Here is a 15,667-nt window from a genome sequence, read left to right on the forward strand (position 1 = left end):
GGACAAATCATATAATGTCCACCCTTATCCAATCGCCACTAATTAACTGGAATCCCACCTTCCTTGTTAATACAGCGACCAATTCGTTTTCTATGTATGTCAAAGGTCCATAGGCCACAGTCGGTCACCAGGACATTTGTGCAGCTCTGCAGCCTCTTTACAGGCCGTGGATCTTATTAGTTCATGACCCCGGTGTTGAGAGGTTATGGGCTCTTCGCTGCCGGCCTGAAAACCAGAATAATTCTTAATCGGGTTTTAATTGGTTTGTTGAACCGCGTTAGATGTCTGAATGGGATGGACGCTGAAATCAGAGAAAGTTTGAGTTTCTTTGTTTTGATTGGAGAGTCAAACACAATTAATTTGTGTTATATATCTGAACCTATATAAAGGTGCACGATGAAACGTCTATAAATGGGTATTTAGAAGCTAATAAATCCTTGCATACTAGCTTATTTATTTAGTTATTTATTTACGCTTGATTATCTAGAACTAAAAGTGTCATAAATTCCGATTTACTTCCAAAAATTATATTAGAGAAAAAGGCACACTTCAAAAACTATTTAATTCGCCGCAAAGCCAGCAATACAGTGCGGTTAAAATAAATAAATACCTCAGATTTAACAACGAGGTGTTATGAGGGTCTGCTGTGAATAATATGAGCATCTAATTTTAATAGAGATATAATCAATGCTGACAGTGGTTTAAAAAGAAACATTTTTTTTACATTGTAACGTTAAAATTGCTCCAGTTGTACAGCATTTACACACTGCATGACTGCAGTTTCTATATAGGCCTACAAGACCAGCGCTTAGACCTTGAACCACATCTTCTGAATGATGTAAGTGCATCCCATAATACCATTAATGACTAGATGTCTAAACTTCCACCTGCACGCAACTATTTTACAAAAAGGCAATTCTGTAGATTTTATATAATGCGTGTTTCAAATATAATTTGCCTTTAAAAAAAAAAAAGAAGAAGAGATAAGCATGAGGCTGCACCCCAACTCCATAAATTTGAAAAAACTCTTTATGAGTCTTTCCTGGCAATTTCACTGTTTGCTAATGTTTTCACGCTGTAGTCTCGTGATAGAGAGATGTTTGAAGATTTTGGCCTAAGTTTAACTCCTTTGAATTTGAAATGTCTTGTAAGAAAACGATTAGGTTTTCAGGTTGACCTTTGTGTGGTTTGGATGCCGCGTTGAAAAACTCTGTATTACTGTACACGGTTGTGAGTGTTTTGCATACAGTTGTGTAAAAGAAATGAAAACACTCTCTATTCCCTTTAAGTGTGTCAGTGAAAAACTCAAAAAGTCACCGGACTCATTATTGCTCGTTTAGCCAAGAGAAGCTATTTCTTTAGCTCTCTTCCATCGTATTTGGTGTTTTCTGCTCCAATCAGGCTCGCCAGACTCTGAAACACTCCCCTCTTCATGCAAAACAGCTGTGGGAACTTTAATACATGAAAGCTCAAAACCGCAATCGACTTCCTTTCATTTTCAAGTCTCTTTACGTCAGCCATACGGAAAACAGATAAACATTCAAGCCATTTAACATAAAGAAAGGGCTGGATATTTCTGAACACGCTTTGCAGCATATATTCAGCGTGATGTGCACTTGAGATTCAATATTGCAAAAAAAAAAGATTCTCGTATCCATTAACGCATCTCTGATACAAACATCGATACGAAAATATACATAAATAGAATCTCCCATTTTTTATATATCTGGTTTAGTTTAATTATATTAAAATATAAACTGCTTTTTGGCGTGAAAAATCTATCTTTTTATAATCTTGAGAGAGAAAAACACCTAAAAATTAGTAAAACAGATAATTTTATGATAGATTCTACAATCACTTAGCACTGAACTGAATGGTGCAGAATGTAATGGATGGACACCTGTGCAGCAGCTCATCTTCAGCTCTATCAGATTTATTGGTTCATTAAAGGACAGACAGATAGTTATAATGGACACATGGCAACCTCATCTAGTAAAACAGACAACATACACTTCACACTAAAGCAGATTACACTGATTATGGAGGACAATGTTATTACAACCTCAAGAAACTTCATTACAGGAGCAAATATTTACACTGAACATAACTAGATTAGATGAACAGGCTCTTTAATGAGTTAATCAGTGTAATAATTTCAGTTATGGTTCCCATGTGTCATCAATCAAGAACAGTCTCCTGTAAAAGGACCATTCACACACAGTATACTCTGGAATTTCATATTTAGCTTCTCCTTTATTAAATTTTCTTGATCCATTTGGGACAGTCCAGAATGATCTAGACACAAGCTTATATAGAGAGATCATGGAGACCACAAATCAGCAACATGTAGTTTTCCTTTTAAAATGATCCTATAATGCAGAGAAAGGAGAGCAGCAACGAAACATAAGAAACAGAATCCAAATGAAAATATCTGTACATGCTCTAAAGGACAAGACTAAAAAAAACTCACCACAACATTTACTATAGCATTTATTAAATAAAAATGTGGTTATGCTGGAAAGAAATCCTGCTGATATAAAATCCCACAGTGTGACATAGTATACTCCACATTTTAAAAATCATTTGCTAATTGTTTATAATTACTTTGCAATTTTAACTCATATTTATTAAGATGCTATTTGTATTTTTAAAATTCTTTGTTACACCACAGGACTATTAAATATGAATTAGTAAAAACTGATCCAAAACACTCTCCCTTTTAATTTTTTACTATATGTTGTACTGAAAAAACACTTTGTCAATAGATTCAAAACTTCTAAGTGAAATCCCTGTCAAACTGCTAAATACCTCGGAGGAATGCAGAGGATTTGTCTGCCTGCTAGTACATTCCTCCAAGGTTTAGGAAACAGTATTCTGGAGCTACTGCTTCTATGATGATCTGTGGTTGTGATTGATCATGAAGGCTTTCCCATTAACTTTTGATGTACAAGTCTTAGAACCACAATGGATTTGTTCAAAGATAATATCAAGAAAACATTCCAAAATATCTGTTGGCACAAATTGCGGAAATTTTGGGTTTAGTTTCGTAAAAAAATACTGACCGTGCTGAACATTGACGGGTACAGTTAAATATATTAGCGGATCATATTAATGACTGTTTGACTTGCTCCATCAATCAGTACTATATTATTGTTTCGATTAAAAAGAAAGGACTGTCAAAACGACTTTCATTGCTCGATCATGCGTCTTTTTTATTCTTGTAATCCTTGAGAAACATAACATTTACTTGTAGTATACCGACCGTTCCGCAGAGGATGCATTTCAATTAACTGGGTATTCACTAAAAATATCAAAAATACCACTGTAAGACTCTGCCCCCTCCCTTGAGGATCAGTTAGAGATGGATATTCAGAAATGAATGAACCCCCCCGGTTAAAACCGGAGGAATCAGCTGATGCACTGGAGAGCATCGATGATACAGGAGCGGATGTGGAGCATGTTGTCGGGTTTGGTTAAATCATTAAATACGAATAGCATAATTATGTTTATGAGTCACTCACACACACTTAACCGCGCTCACATATCTGGAGAAAATAGTATTTCAAAATCCAAATTTCAAAAAGAAATGAGACATCAGACTGCATGCCACCGAGTTATGTTCAGTAATTGCACAAAACTAAAATATGCTTTGTAAAATGTGGTTTTGTAAAACTGCACACGGGCGTATAGCAACCAAAAAACTAATCATCTCACAGCCTTTCGTGCAATATTCATAGACATTCTCTGTGCATTCGCAAAACAAAAGAAAAAAATGGCAACGTGATTATATTGCGCTATTGTTTATTAGTCGCGATTTAAACCAGCGCTGAACAGATATACTTCTCCTTCTGAGAACACACAGTTTAAGATGAGCAGAGACAGTAGTATTTGGCCACATGATGAAGGGTGATAAATGTACAAACTGGTTCTCTTGCTCTGCTGACTAGATAATTGAGTCAGTGTTTAGGCACTGTTGAACTCAGATGTCTGTCCACGACCCTCTGTTGTGTGTGTGTGTGTGTGTGTGTGTGTGTGTGTGTGTGTGTGTGTGTGTGTGTGTGTGTGTGTGTGTGTGTGTGTGTGTGTGTGAATGAGTCCAGTGTTTGGAGAGGGGCGCCAGTCTTCTGCTGCTGACAAACAGCGTTCACTTCTCGACACAACACTGTAGATGCGACTGTCTGCGAGGTTTCGAAAGAGAACATTGAGCAAGACACCGATAACCGAGTGGAGACCAACAGCCTGTTCTTATTATATGCTGGGGTTTTATTTATTTATTTATTTTAATCTAATGACATTTTCCCTCCAAAGATGCATTTATATTTCTAAAAGGCGAGTTTGGTCGAGTGTATTTGCCTGTGATTTAAAAATGATTCATTTTATGCATGCTTTAGTTATCTGACTATATAGTGAGACTCACATCAGGGAAATATTTGTAGAGTCTTATTCAAGTAAATCTGGAAACTGGGGGGGGGGGGGGGGGGGGTAAACTGAAAAAAAGGTTAATAAATATACTATTAAGTGATAACCCAATAGATAGTATATTAAAACTGTTGTGCATTTAATTAAATCTAGCTGACTGCCAAAATGATGATAATGACAATATTACAATTTGATAACCACGCTTGGAAAAGGATTTGTAAATGATAATAATAATTTAAAAAAAGAAAGCTGCAGAACTGTAAAACTGAGATACGGATATTCGCAGCGCAACAGTTGACGTCCCATATAAGACTAATGCTGATGAACTGCAGGATCTCCAAACGAATCATTCGCATCTCGATCTTAACCAATACCAAAACTGATTTTGAATGTCTCAGGTGAACGCGCGTCTGGAGCACTATCTGATCTTCTGTGCGTGAAAAGGGGCCGACAGTGACGCTGTGCGCTGGAGACCTGGAAGTTCAGCTGCTCTGGGTCCCGCAGACCGACAGATGCGTGTCCTAATGATGATGGCATATTCACACAATAGCGAGCGAAGCAGCGCTGTTTGGCGGCAGCAACAGAGTTCTCCAACACCTTTTTATAAGTCTGAAGTCTTTCCCCTCCACCCGACCTGTTAAAACCACGCCTACAGAGCGACACAATTGGTCCAAAAGCGTCAAAGAGCCAATCAACAGCGGGCTGCTGCTCAAAACACGCAACACATCCACACCACCGAAGCCTATGGAGTTCAGAAGCACTGGGAATATCTCTGTGCTGGACCCTGTGCTCCGCATATCGCGCTCTGCTGAAATGTGTGTGCGGGAGAGAAAGTGTGTGTGTGTGAGCGTGTGAACGTGTATACCTCCAACAAGTAAAGACAGAGGAATTATTCCGAGGCTTCGAAATAATTCAACACATCTCTTTGGCAGGACTCGGGACGATCTCACTATTAGCGGAATGTCTATTTTACAGAAATCCAGAGGACAGCGCCGCGCGCCGCAAGCTGACACACAGTGACTCCGTCGAGCCTTTTATTTTTATTTTCTCGATCTCATAGCGCACTGCCAAAAGACAAGCCGAGAAGATTCTCACTTTCTCTTTTAGATACTTTGTGGGAATCCAGCTAGAGACACAAGTGAGAGACTCACGCGTCGCAGGAACGCTGGACTTGGTGAAGGACTTCTCCGGCGCAGATATTAAGCTGATTGCACATCGATTTAAGGAACACTGCATCTGCTGGCTGGACTCGCATGAGCTTCCCGATGAGAGATCCAGTTATTCAAGGATCCAGTATGGCTTATCACCCGTTTTTACCTCACCGGGGTCCGGAGTTTGCCATGAGCGCAATGCTGGGTCACCAGCCGCCCTTCTTCCCGGCCCTGGGGCTGCCCCCGAGCGGCTCGCTGTCTCTGCCCGGTGCGCTGGGCAAACCAATAATGGAGCAGCTGATGGGTGCCGCAGAGACCGGCCTTCACTTCTCCTCACTGGGACACCACACCGCGCATCTGCGGCCTCTCAAGACGCTCGAGCCCGAGGAGGAGGTCGAAGACGACCCTAAAGTTCACCTCGAAGCCAAGGAACTCTGGGAGCTTTTCCACAAGCGCGGCACAGAGATGGTCATCACTAAATCTGGAAGGTAAACTGGAATGATTCAATAAATCAGCTGTGCTTCGAATTTAATTAAGTGAAACACAGTCCGAGGTTATAGTCGCTATCAAATGGAATTCTGATTGATTTATTGATCTGAGTGACTCACAGATTTCTTTAGAACATGTGGCAAGATAGCTGGACAGGTCAATAGCTTTCTAGTGTTCATTCTGTTTTGTCTGAGCTGAGGAAGGGTTTTTGTTGTTGTTGTTTTCAAAGTATAACCCAAGTTGAATTAGGCCTAGAAATATTTGAATCCAGATTCATCGTTTTTGTTGTTTTAAAGTAATCGTTATTAAATTAGTTAAGTTATTGTTTTGTTTTAATGCATGCAAACATCTGTAATACCATGTATTGAACTTTTATCACAAATAAATGTAGCATAGACAAGTACACAATTCATTTTGCTCCGAAACTGATTTGAACAGTGAAACGCGGATGAATTATTGTAAAGTTGCATTCGGTAAGATTTTATTTGTAACTTAGTTTTTCCGTAACGTCGAGTTAAAGAGTTGAGCATGTGTTAATGCTGCGCTGCGTTTAGATGTGTGGGTGTTTCACGAGTTAGGGCTGACGATTGGGCCTAGACCTTGATCTACACACATCGAAATCATTTCAGGTCTTTGCATGTAATGTTTCTCTGGACAGCACAATGCCAGTAAAAGTGAAGAAATTGTACCTCGATAAAACTGCTCTAATTTCTCTCTGATCTTCTCTGCAGGCGGATGTTCCCTCCGTTTAAAGTCAGATGCACGGGCTTGGACAAAAAGGCCAAATATATTCTGTTGATGGATATTGTGGCGGCTGATGACTGCAGGTATAAATTTCACAACTCTCGCTGGATGGTGGCAGGAAAGGCTGACCCCGAAATGCCAAAACGGATGTACATTCACCCCGACAGTCCGGCCACGGGCGAGCAATGGATGTCTAAAGTCGTCAATTTTCACAAACTTAAACTGACAAACAACATCTCCGACAAGCATGGATTTGTAAGTGTAAGATATGTATAAACTTTATTATTCTCATTATTATTATTATTGTTGTTGTTATTGTGGTTTTTGTTTAAATATGTGTGTTCAGTGATTGCATGTATTTATATGTATTTTTCGTTACAAAATGTCTTAAGACTTCGCATTGTACAATATGTTTGTGTCTTGTCTGAGCTATAATTTCAATTTAATTTAAACTATACGAGCACACAATTACTGTTGGGGGGGGGGTGCAGGCTTCGACCTGTCAGTGAGCTAAAAGCATGCAGAAAGTGTGCCCAATTTTTACTGTTTATTCAAATGTTACTGAAAATCATCTGTATTTTTTTAATAAATAGTATAAATGCGTATTTATATTTCAGACGATACTAAACTCCATGCACAAATACCAGCCAAGATTTCACATTGTGAGAGCCAACGACATCCTGAAACTCCCATACAGCACGTTCAGGACCTACGTGTTCCCCGAGACAGATTTCATTGCTGTCACTGCCTACCAGAACGATAAGGTTGGTCTGAAGTTTGTGTGTTGCATCTGCTGCGCTGAATATTTAATAGCATACACCGTGGCCTTACAGGAGAAGTAATGTTTGGTGCTTTCAGTACTTTTGTCTAGAACATATTATTATTATGCAGTGCATTTCCACAATATTAGCTGTGTCACTGTGAGGCCTACATCATATAACAAAGCCTAATACTACAGAAAACAAACATGCATCATTCTTTTACTTTCTCCTGTTTGACACACGGGTTACATTTCATGCATTATTTATTTATATGAGTCAAAAAAATCAGAAGATCTTCAACAGTTTGTTCACGTAAACCTGTGTGTGTGTGTGTGTGTGTGTGTGTCAGAATGAGAAGAGGGAGGGAGGAAGGACTGGAGGACTAGCCAAAGTGGGAGGGACTGAAGAAGAGAAAAAGAGATTCAAAAATTATGTGTGTGCGCGTGCATGTGTGTGTTCATTTATTAGTAAAATGCTGAAATATAACGTAACCCTGGAAAATACTGTTAATGCACTAAATGCATATGGGGTGTCGGGGTGTCAGGGTGGGGAGACAGAATTCATGTTGAGAGGTTGTAGATAATAAAAACGTTCTCAATATTTATGAGCTGGAAATGCCCCCGTGTTTCCTACAAATACCAAAGTTTGAGACAAGTCACTGCAGGCGTAATATGGGTTTTTAATGCAGAACAAGCATATAGGCCAGCCCTATAAACTATAAAATCCTAAAGTAATCGAAGTGACTCATACAGCTGTAGTGCATTTCGAATATGTTTCAATAAGCTGCAAATAATAAAGCATCAGTTGGTTAATAACACAACTGAAAAACCTTGCAGTTATCTTTATTCATGTTATTTTGTTTCCATGTTATTATATTTCAGATAACACAACTGAAAATTGATCACAATCCTTTTGCAAAAGGATTTCGTGACACTGGAAATGGGAGACGTGAAAAAAGGTAGGACTGAACGAACTGCTCATTTCACCCTGTAGCTACTACAATAGCATTCCTTCACGTCCTCAAGTTCAGGACACTGTTAGTTATTATTGCAGAAAGATCGGTTCATTTTAATCTTAAAGAAGAAAGATGAACTAAAAACTCAAGAACAACTCTAATGCAACGCGAAGGTGGTTTACTCTGAAATCGTTTCTCACTTTTCCGTCTTCGCCTTTTATTTCACACAGAAAACAGCTGGCTCTGCAATCGATGCGTTCGTATGAGGAGCAGCAGAAGAAAGAGAACGGGACATCTGATGATTCCTCAGGCGAACAGTCCTTCAAATGCTTTCGCCAGGCTTCGTCTCCTGTGGTCTCAACTGTTGGCCAGAATAACTCAAAAGGTAGGAGAATCTGATAAACCGTGTGTGCATTAAACAAACATTTACTTTCAGATCATAATCTAGCTTTCTCTTACAGAATCGCCCAATTATTTCCCTGGACACGAATGCAAATCCTTTTGTGAACGACTGCTAATTAGAGAGCAGCACATATTTTTTTTGGCGTAAATTAGAATGTCAAGACGAATCAAGTTGCCACACATTAAATCCCCAAATCTCCCATGCATGTTACTATGAGGGCACAAAATTAGTATTTATTTCACGTGCATTTTGCATTGCCTCTGACTGTGCTTTTACTGATTATAAACGACATGCATGTGCTGTCTTGCGGTCTGTATTTATAAAAATATAAATTGGATTCTCTCGATTAAATAGTCTTTCGCACTCTTGCAGATTTTTGCGACAGTGATGAAGATAGCGACGACGAAGACAAAGATGGAAACGTGAAAGAGGGACCAGACTCGAGCAAAATCTCCACCACGACCGAGGACCCCAAGGATCACGATGCGAGTTTAAGCAAAAGTCTGCTTGGGGAGAGTGACTCTGTCCCGCGGAGAACCGAGAAGATCCGGGACTCTCGGCAGAGTCCCATCACGCTCATCTCTAGCACCACTCGGTCCGGTGAGGAGCTCAAGAGCCCGGATCACGCCAAAACAGACGACTGCCGGACACTGAGCAAAGAAAATTACATGCCATTGACTGTGCAAACAGATGGCGCTGCGCACTTAAATCAAAACCACTTGCACAATTTGGGATTTCCGCCGGGTTTGGCCGGGCAGCAGTTTTTCAGTCACTTGGGTGGTGCCCATCCGTTTCTCCTGCACCCGGGTCAGTTCAGTATGGGAGGCGCGTTCTCAAACATGGCCGCAGGGATGGGCCCTTTACTGGCAGCTGTTTCCTCCGGAGGGGTCAGCTCACTGGACACGAGCAGCATGACATCACCCTCGCAAAGCCTGACGGGAACACCGCTGCCCTTCCACCTTCAGCAACATGTTCTGGCGTCGCAGGTAAGATCACAGATGCTTCTTTAGTCCTGACCTGTAGCTCGTGCATGAACAATCAAAAGTATTTTAGTGCTTTTTGTAGTTACATTTGAGACTTAAGGGGGGAAAATGAGGTGTGGCAAATCTTGCAGTGTTTAATGGTCTTTGTTGCGCAGTCCATAAATTGTCAGCAAATATAGAACAACTGACAACTGTTGCTGGAGATTAGCAATAAAACTGTTCCTGACGGATGTGCGCGGACAGTAATATGTCGCAATTAATCTGTAAAAAAAAGTGAGAGAAAGCTGTTAATGACGATTTCTACCAAGCAGAATTATATATATATATAATTTTCTTCTAAAATGTGCATCTGTTTATGTTCAGTTATTTCGCTTTAATAGCAATGACAAGAACCTATTCATAATGAAATCTACACTAGGAGCCTGAGAAAAAAATTTCATTTTAGAAGAAAAGTCAAACTGCACTTAAAAGGCTTTTGCATCTGAACTCTTTATATGTCTAAATACTACAGAGAGAGAGAGAGAGAGAGTAAAACCATTTTTAAATCAAATCAAAGTCAAGTTTGTAATGATCGAATCAAGCTAAAAGTGTTTTTGTGGGTTAATCTTGATGGATCTTTCAGGTGACTTGCACGTTATCATATTTAACACTATTTATGCATGTCGTGTGTGTTTTTGCTTCAATGGACAAGGTGTAAATATAAATTAGGTACAAGGAAACGAAATAGCAGGATTTAATAAAGTTGCATATTCTGATTTTCTTTTAATGACAATTATGCCATAAATTATTAATTGTGACCTCTGGTTTTGATGAAGAATTCAGCTTTAATGTAGGCTATTCCCTTAAGTCATACTTTACAGAGCCAAATGTTTCAGTTGTTGATGTTGTGTCTGTGTCTGTAGGGTCTGGCCATGTCTCCCTTCGGAGGTCTCTTCCCGTATCCCTACACGTACATGGCCGCCGCCGCCGCTTCTTCATCCGTTCATCGTCATCCGTTTCTGAACGCGGTGCGGCCCCGGTTACGGTACAGCCCTTACTCTTTACCGAATGTCCCCGACTGCACTTTGCTCACGACAGCCGTCCCGCCGGTGGCGAGCAGTGCCATGGATCTGAAGGGAGACGGGGGGACGGGGAGTCTGGACTCGGAGTCTGGCTCGGTGTCAGTGTCACCGAAACCGTGCACCGAGAAAGATTCGAGCAGCGAGCTCCAGAGCATCCAGCGCCTGGTCAGCGGACTCGAGTCCAAACCGGACAGAGCGCGCAGTGTGTCCCCGTAGACCCCACCGACGAGAGAGCGAGCCGTGCACCACGGACCGGCCTCGGAGAACACGATTAGACTTTAAATGCACTTTGCTAAAACAAATAAACACGTAAATGTATGTTGTTCTTTTGTTTAATTAAAACAGTAACTTTGCCCCCCCCCCCCCCCCCCCATATGAATGCCAGAGAAGTATTGAACAGTGACCAGTCTGACAGAGACTGAATGAAGCTGCTGCTCCTCTTTATGTTAAAAGTTCAGGGTGACGGTGATTTATTTTAAGATGCACTCTGAATCGGTTCCTGCTTTGTTTGATATCTCTTTATCGGATGTGTTTGCAAACATATTAATAAATTAAATAAGTTACCGCAGGCATACTGCATGTCAAAGATTAGACTTGATCAAGACTGCTGGGTATTTTTTTGTTTTTTTGTTTTTAATGCTTTCGTCTGTACTGTTCAAAACGCAAATTCACCAAGAACGCAATCTTCACTACAGTTTTAAGAATATTTTGCAATGTTAAGGAGTTCAATCTTTACACACACACACACACACACACACACATATGTTCGATTCATTTTTGTGTGGAAATGAGGAAGGCAGTCTAGTCATTTTATTCTTTTTCCAAAGTCAATGAATCCACAGACCACTGATTAATCGAGACGCGGTACTAAATTACTCTGAAATGCAGCTTCGGGATGAAACGGGAAAAGGGATCATATGGCTATAATAAATACAAATGTAAATAACGATATATATATTACATATTTATGTAATTATTTCATATGAATATTGCTTGTAAATAGAACTGAAATTCTTTGTTTGTTTGTTTGTGTTTGTTTGAGGGAGCTTAACTTAATTTATTGTTGATATGTGTATAGTATGTGAGCATTGTCCTTGTTGATTCTCATCTGCGCCTGGATTCCACCTGTAACAGCACAGAGCTAGTTTCTCTACAGACAGATATAATGTGCCATCGTTTTGATTAACTGTTGTGTGTTTAAGTGCTTGGGTTCAAACTAATTAAAGGCGATAACACAATGCATCAATGGCTTGAAAATAATCACACTTTTATTTCACAGCAACTTCAAATGCTTTAGTCCAAGCGTGTGTTCAAATTAAGTTTTTGTGACCTATGAGTCTAAACTGCCCCAAAAAATATTTTAAAAACAGCAGAAAAGCGTATAAAGGAAATTCTTTTTATTTTTATTTAACCTTTATTTAACCAGATAAAAAACTCATTGAGATTAAAAATGTCTTTTTCAAGAGTGACCTGGCCAAGACAACAGCATTTACATACAATTTAAAAACATACATGACATCAAAAAAATATATATATATTTAGTCAATGTTTACACGTTTAGAAACAGTTACATTTTCCAAGTTCATTGAGTTCACGCTTCTTTAGAATAGATTTAAATACAGATTTACCACAGTGTTTTCAATGTGTTCGGACTTTATATATTCTGTATAATAATAAAAGAATAATTATTTTAAAAAAAATCTTAAAACATGATAGCCAGCTGAAATAGACATCAACTATAAATATGGTTTCTATTTATCTGAGTTTTCGAACTACACCATCACACTGCGCACAGACCAAATTAAGTAATAATAAAAACAAAGTGATTCTCTTGTATTCCTAATAAAAACATTTAGTTCAGACAGATGTGGCAAACTATACTGTTCGTTCATGGATGTTTTCGAGCATAAAGGAGGGAAAGTGAAAGCATTAGCACATCTCGAGCTGTACCAGACCCGTCGTGCGTGTTTATGTGGACCGATATGAACCTGGAAGAATGTAAAATAACTTGACTGTCCACTCTGTGGAGCCTCGAGTCAGGGTTTATCAACACTGTATCTTTATTTGTATAAAGTAGGGTTAATAAGTAATGGCACTGGCGCTGAAGAACAGTGGTAAACACCACGTAAACTATCGCAATCGCTCCTTCTATTGCTCACCTGGCGCCTTCGTTATCACAGGCGTGTTTATTACACGTCTGAGTTCTGCTGTGGACAGAGTCAGAGCTGTCGCCACCCAGCGGTCACGGGGCAAAGTACACGTCAGAGAGCAAAGTGTGACTCTCGTGCATGCAATCAAACACACGAAACATGCTCTCGCCACTGTTCACTTAAAAAAAGGTTAACGTATTATTATCTAATCTGGTCTATGTGAAGGAGACTGTTGTGTCTGTTTACTGAGCGACACGAAAGACTGAGAAAACTATAATACTATTACAAATCAAGGTGGATGTGAAGATAAATAAGAGTCGACATCTGTCGAAGACGTGAAGACAGCCTTCCAGTGTTTGATGTAAAAACTATAAGATACTGTAAAAGACGTTTAGAATACATGAATGTTAGATATGGTCAATTGTTCATGAAAGGTTGGTGTCATTTAAATGTAAACTCAGAAAAGTCTAAAAGGGATATAGTTCAAGCGAAATGCTAAATTTGTTCGACCATACCATGCATGTCTGTTTTCTTTGGAACACGAAACATGTCGAAGGGCTTTTTTCTGTCCATACAATGAAGGTCAGATTAATCGAACTGTGTTTGGAGATCTGTGTTCTTCAGGATAAATATATTTGTGTTCCACAGGAGAAATAAAGTCAAATATACTATTACTGTTATATAGAAATACATATAGAATTCCTGTGATCAAATTATAAAATTTACACCCAGATATCCTAAAAGAGATATTTTGTTTTTTTGTTTTTTAACAATGAAATACATAATAATACAAATAATATAATGGAAAATATAAAATTAAAAATAAAACAAAGTGATAATATAATAAATGGATTAACTAAAATTGTAATTCTATATTTTCAGAAGAATGTGGACTATTAAACAAGGACCAGTCTATAATCCCGGATTGAACCCGTGACTCGGATGAAGACTGATTATGGTTTGATTGCAAAAATCATTCTTTCTGTTGCCGTGAAAAATATTAGACGTTGCATTCATTTGTTAAAATGGTCATTTGTTATAAAGATGTATACAGACTTGTTTTCAAGCGGTTTACATCGAGAACATTTTGGAAGAAGGATCCATCTCTGTGCTCGAGCTGCAGCTGATGGGCGACATCACAGCGCCATCTACTGGTGACCAGCAGCACTTTCACTCTCACAGACCCACGTGACGTCACTAGACTCCGTTTTGAGTGGGAAAATAGCCCTATTTTATACTCTCTAAACTATACATAATACATAATATAAATAATTCATAGGTTTAAAAGTGACTAAATTCTGTATACATATTTTTCCAAATACAATTAAAAATGTTATTTTAAATTCCAAATTGTAAATGTTTTTTGTAGTTTAAAAGTTTATATAATAACTGTTAGATCTTTAAACAAATGTGTATTATATAAAACACTCTTCCTCACTGTCATGCAAGCAGTTAGAGTTATACCCTGTGTTCAGCACACACACACACACACACACACACACAAACACTCACCCACCCACACTCACAAAAACAAACACACACACACACCTTTCAACAACTGAACAGCTTCAGAGAGTCGTGTGAAATGCAGAATTATGTTTCCCCTCACTATATAACACTACTCTTCTCATGTGCAGGCTGGTAATCAGATAATTCAGTCATGGTTTGGTGCCCACTGACTTCCACCGCATGGACTAAAACAAAAAGACACTTCTCAAAAACTTCTAATATGTTCCACAGAAGAAGAAAGCCACACAGTTGTGGAAGGACACGCAGGGGGTGAGTGACGAACCCTTTAATGATAGTGATGTTGATGTTTCTACCGCACCCAGATGTGGGAAAGGTTGATCGCTGCCACACAAACACACACTTTGCACTCAATAACCAACAAGTTGCCTCAGATGACTCACAGGCGTTCACAGAGATAGTTGACTCATCCACATGTAGCTCATCACAGAATACACTCATGTCTATAAAAGCATGTGATGTGCACACCTCCACCCCTGCTCAAGGCTAAACACGCAACACTTCGACTCTATACTCCTCCAGCCTTCAGTAGCTGATAGATTGCAGCAGTCTGTTCTCTTTCATGTGGCTTTCAGACTTAACACACTCGTATAGAGCTGATTTGGCAAGTGATCAGGAGCCAGGCGACTGCAGTTAACCCCTTCGTCTGAGATCTACGACTGCCTCCGATGCTGGCTTGGATTGCACCGTGAGCTTAACTTATTAACAATTCTCAGACCAGCGTTTTCTGACCTCTCCAATAGTTCAGTGACCGCAGACCATTGTTGAACGTACTACTTCTAAAAGACCTCATTCTGATTACATTTATGCATATTTTTAGACAAATGAAGATGTTTACATTTTTTAGCTTTTGCACATGATGCATGTATGAAATGCTCCCTGACTGAAATATCTTCATTTTGTAAAGAGTTGTGTATGATCAAAACAGAACAAAACTCATTTTCCCTGCATTTACTGCACTCATTAAAGCAGACGAGGGATGGAGGCTGTTTCTGTCGGATTCGAGAAGCACAGTCTCTGGTGC

The 15,667-nt window shown here is 39.3% G+C and overlaps 1 protein-coding gene across 2 annotated transcripts; it reads left to right on the forward strand.

The window, feature by feature from the left end:
- Positions 1-4,529: 4,529 nt before the first annotated feature.
- Positions 4,530-11,284, forward strand: LOC113048742 (T-box transcription factor TBX3-like). 2 transcript variants are annotated; one of them, XM_026210568.1, is made up of 7 exons: positions 4,530-6,058; positions 6,791-7,064; positions 7,421-7,567; positions 8,446-8,522; positions 8,750-8,904; positions 9,295-9,908; positions 10,808-11,284. In XM_026210568.1, exons 1-7 carry the CDS (start codon positions 5,673-5,675, stop codon positions 11,180-11,182), a joined length of 2,028 nt encoding a protein of 675 aa, XP_026066353.1. In that variant the 5' UTR covers positions 4,530-5,672; the 3' UTR covers positions 11,183-11,284. The 2 variants fall into 2 exon arrangements, with proteins under 2 accessions (XP_026066353.1, XP_026066354.1); XM_026210569.1 differs by having other exon boundaries at positions 6,791-7,058.
- Positions 11,285-15,667: the final 4,383 nt, after the last annotated feature.

The sequence above is a fragment of the Carassius auratus genome, chromosome 30 (assembly GCF_003368295.1).
Source record: "Carassius auratus strain Wakin chromosome 30, ASM336829v1, whole genome shotgun sequence".
In the NCBI taxonomy this organism is placed as follows: Eukaryota; Metazoa; Chordata; class Actinopteri; order Cypriniformes; family Cyprinidae; genus Carassius; species Carassius auratus.

What these genes read in the sequence shown, in the direction of transcription:
- LOC113048742 (XM_026210568.1), top strand. Translation starts at nt 5,673, where the DNA reads ATGAGCTTCCCGATGAGAGATCCAGTTATTCAAGGATCCAGTATGGCT. An exon ending in ACAAGCATGGATTTGTAAGT is followed by an intron (nt 7,065 to 7,420) that starts GTAAGATATGTA and finishes TTTATATTTCAG; the next exon opens with ACGATACTAAACTCCATGCA. An exon ending in AATGGGAGACGTGAAAAAAG is followed by an intron (nt 8,523 to 8,749) that starts GTAGGACTGAAC and finishes TATTTCACACAG; the next exon opens with AAAACAGCTGGCTCTGCAAT.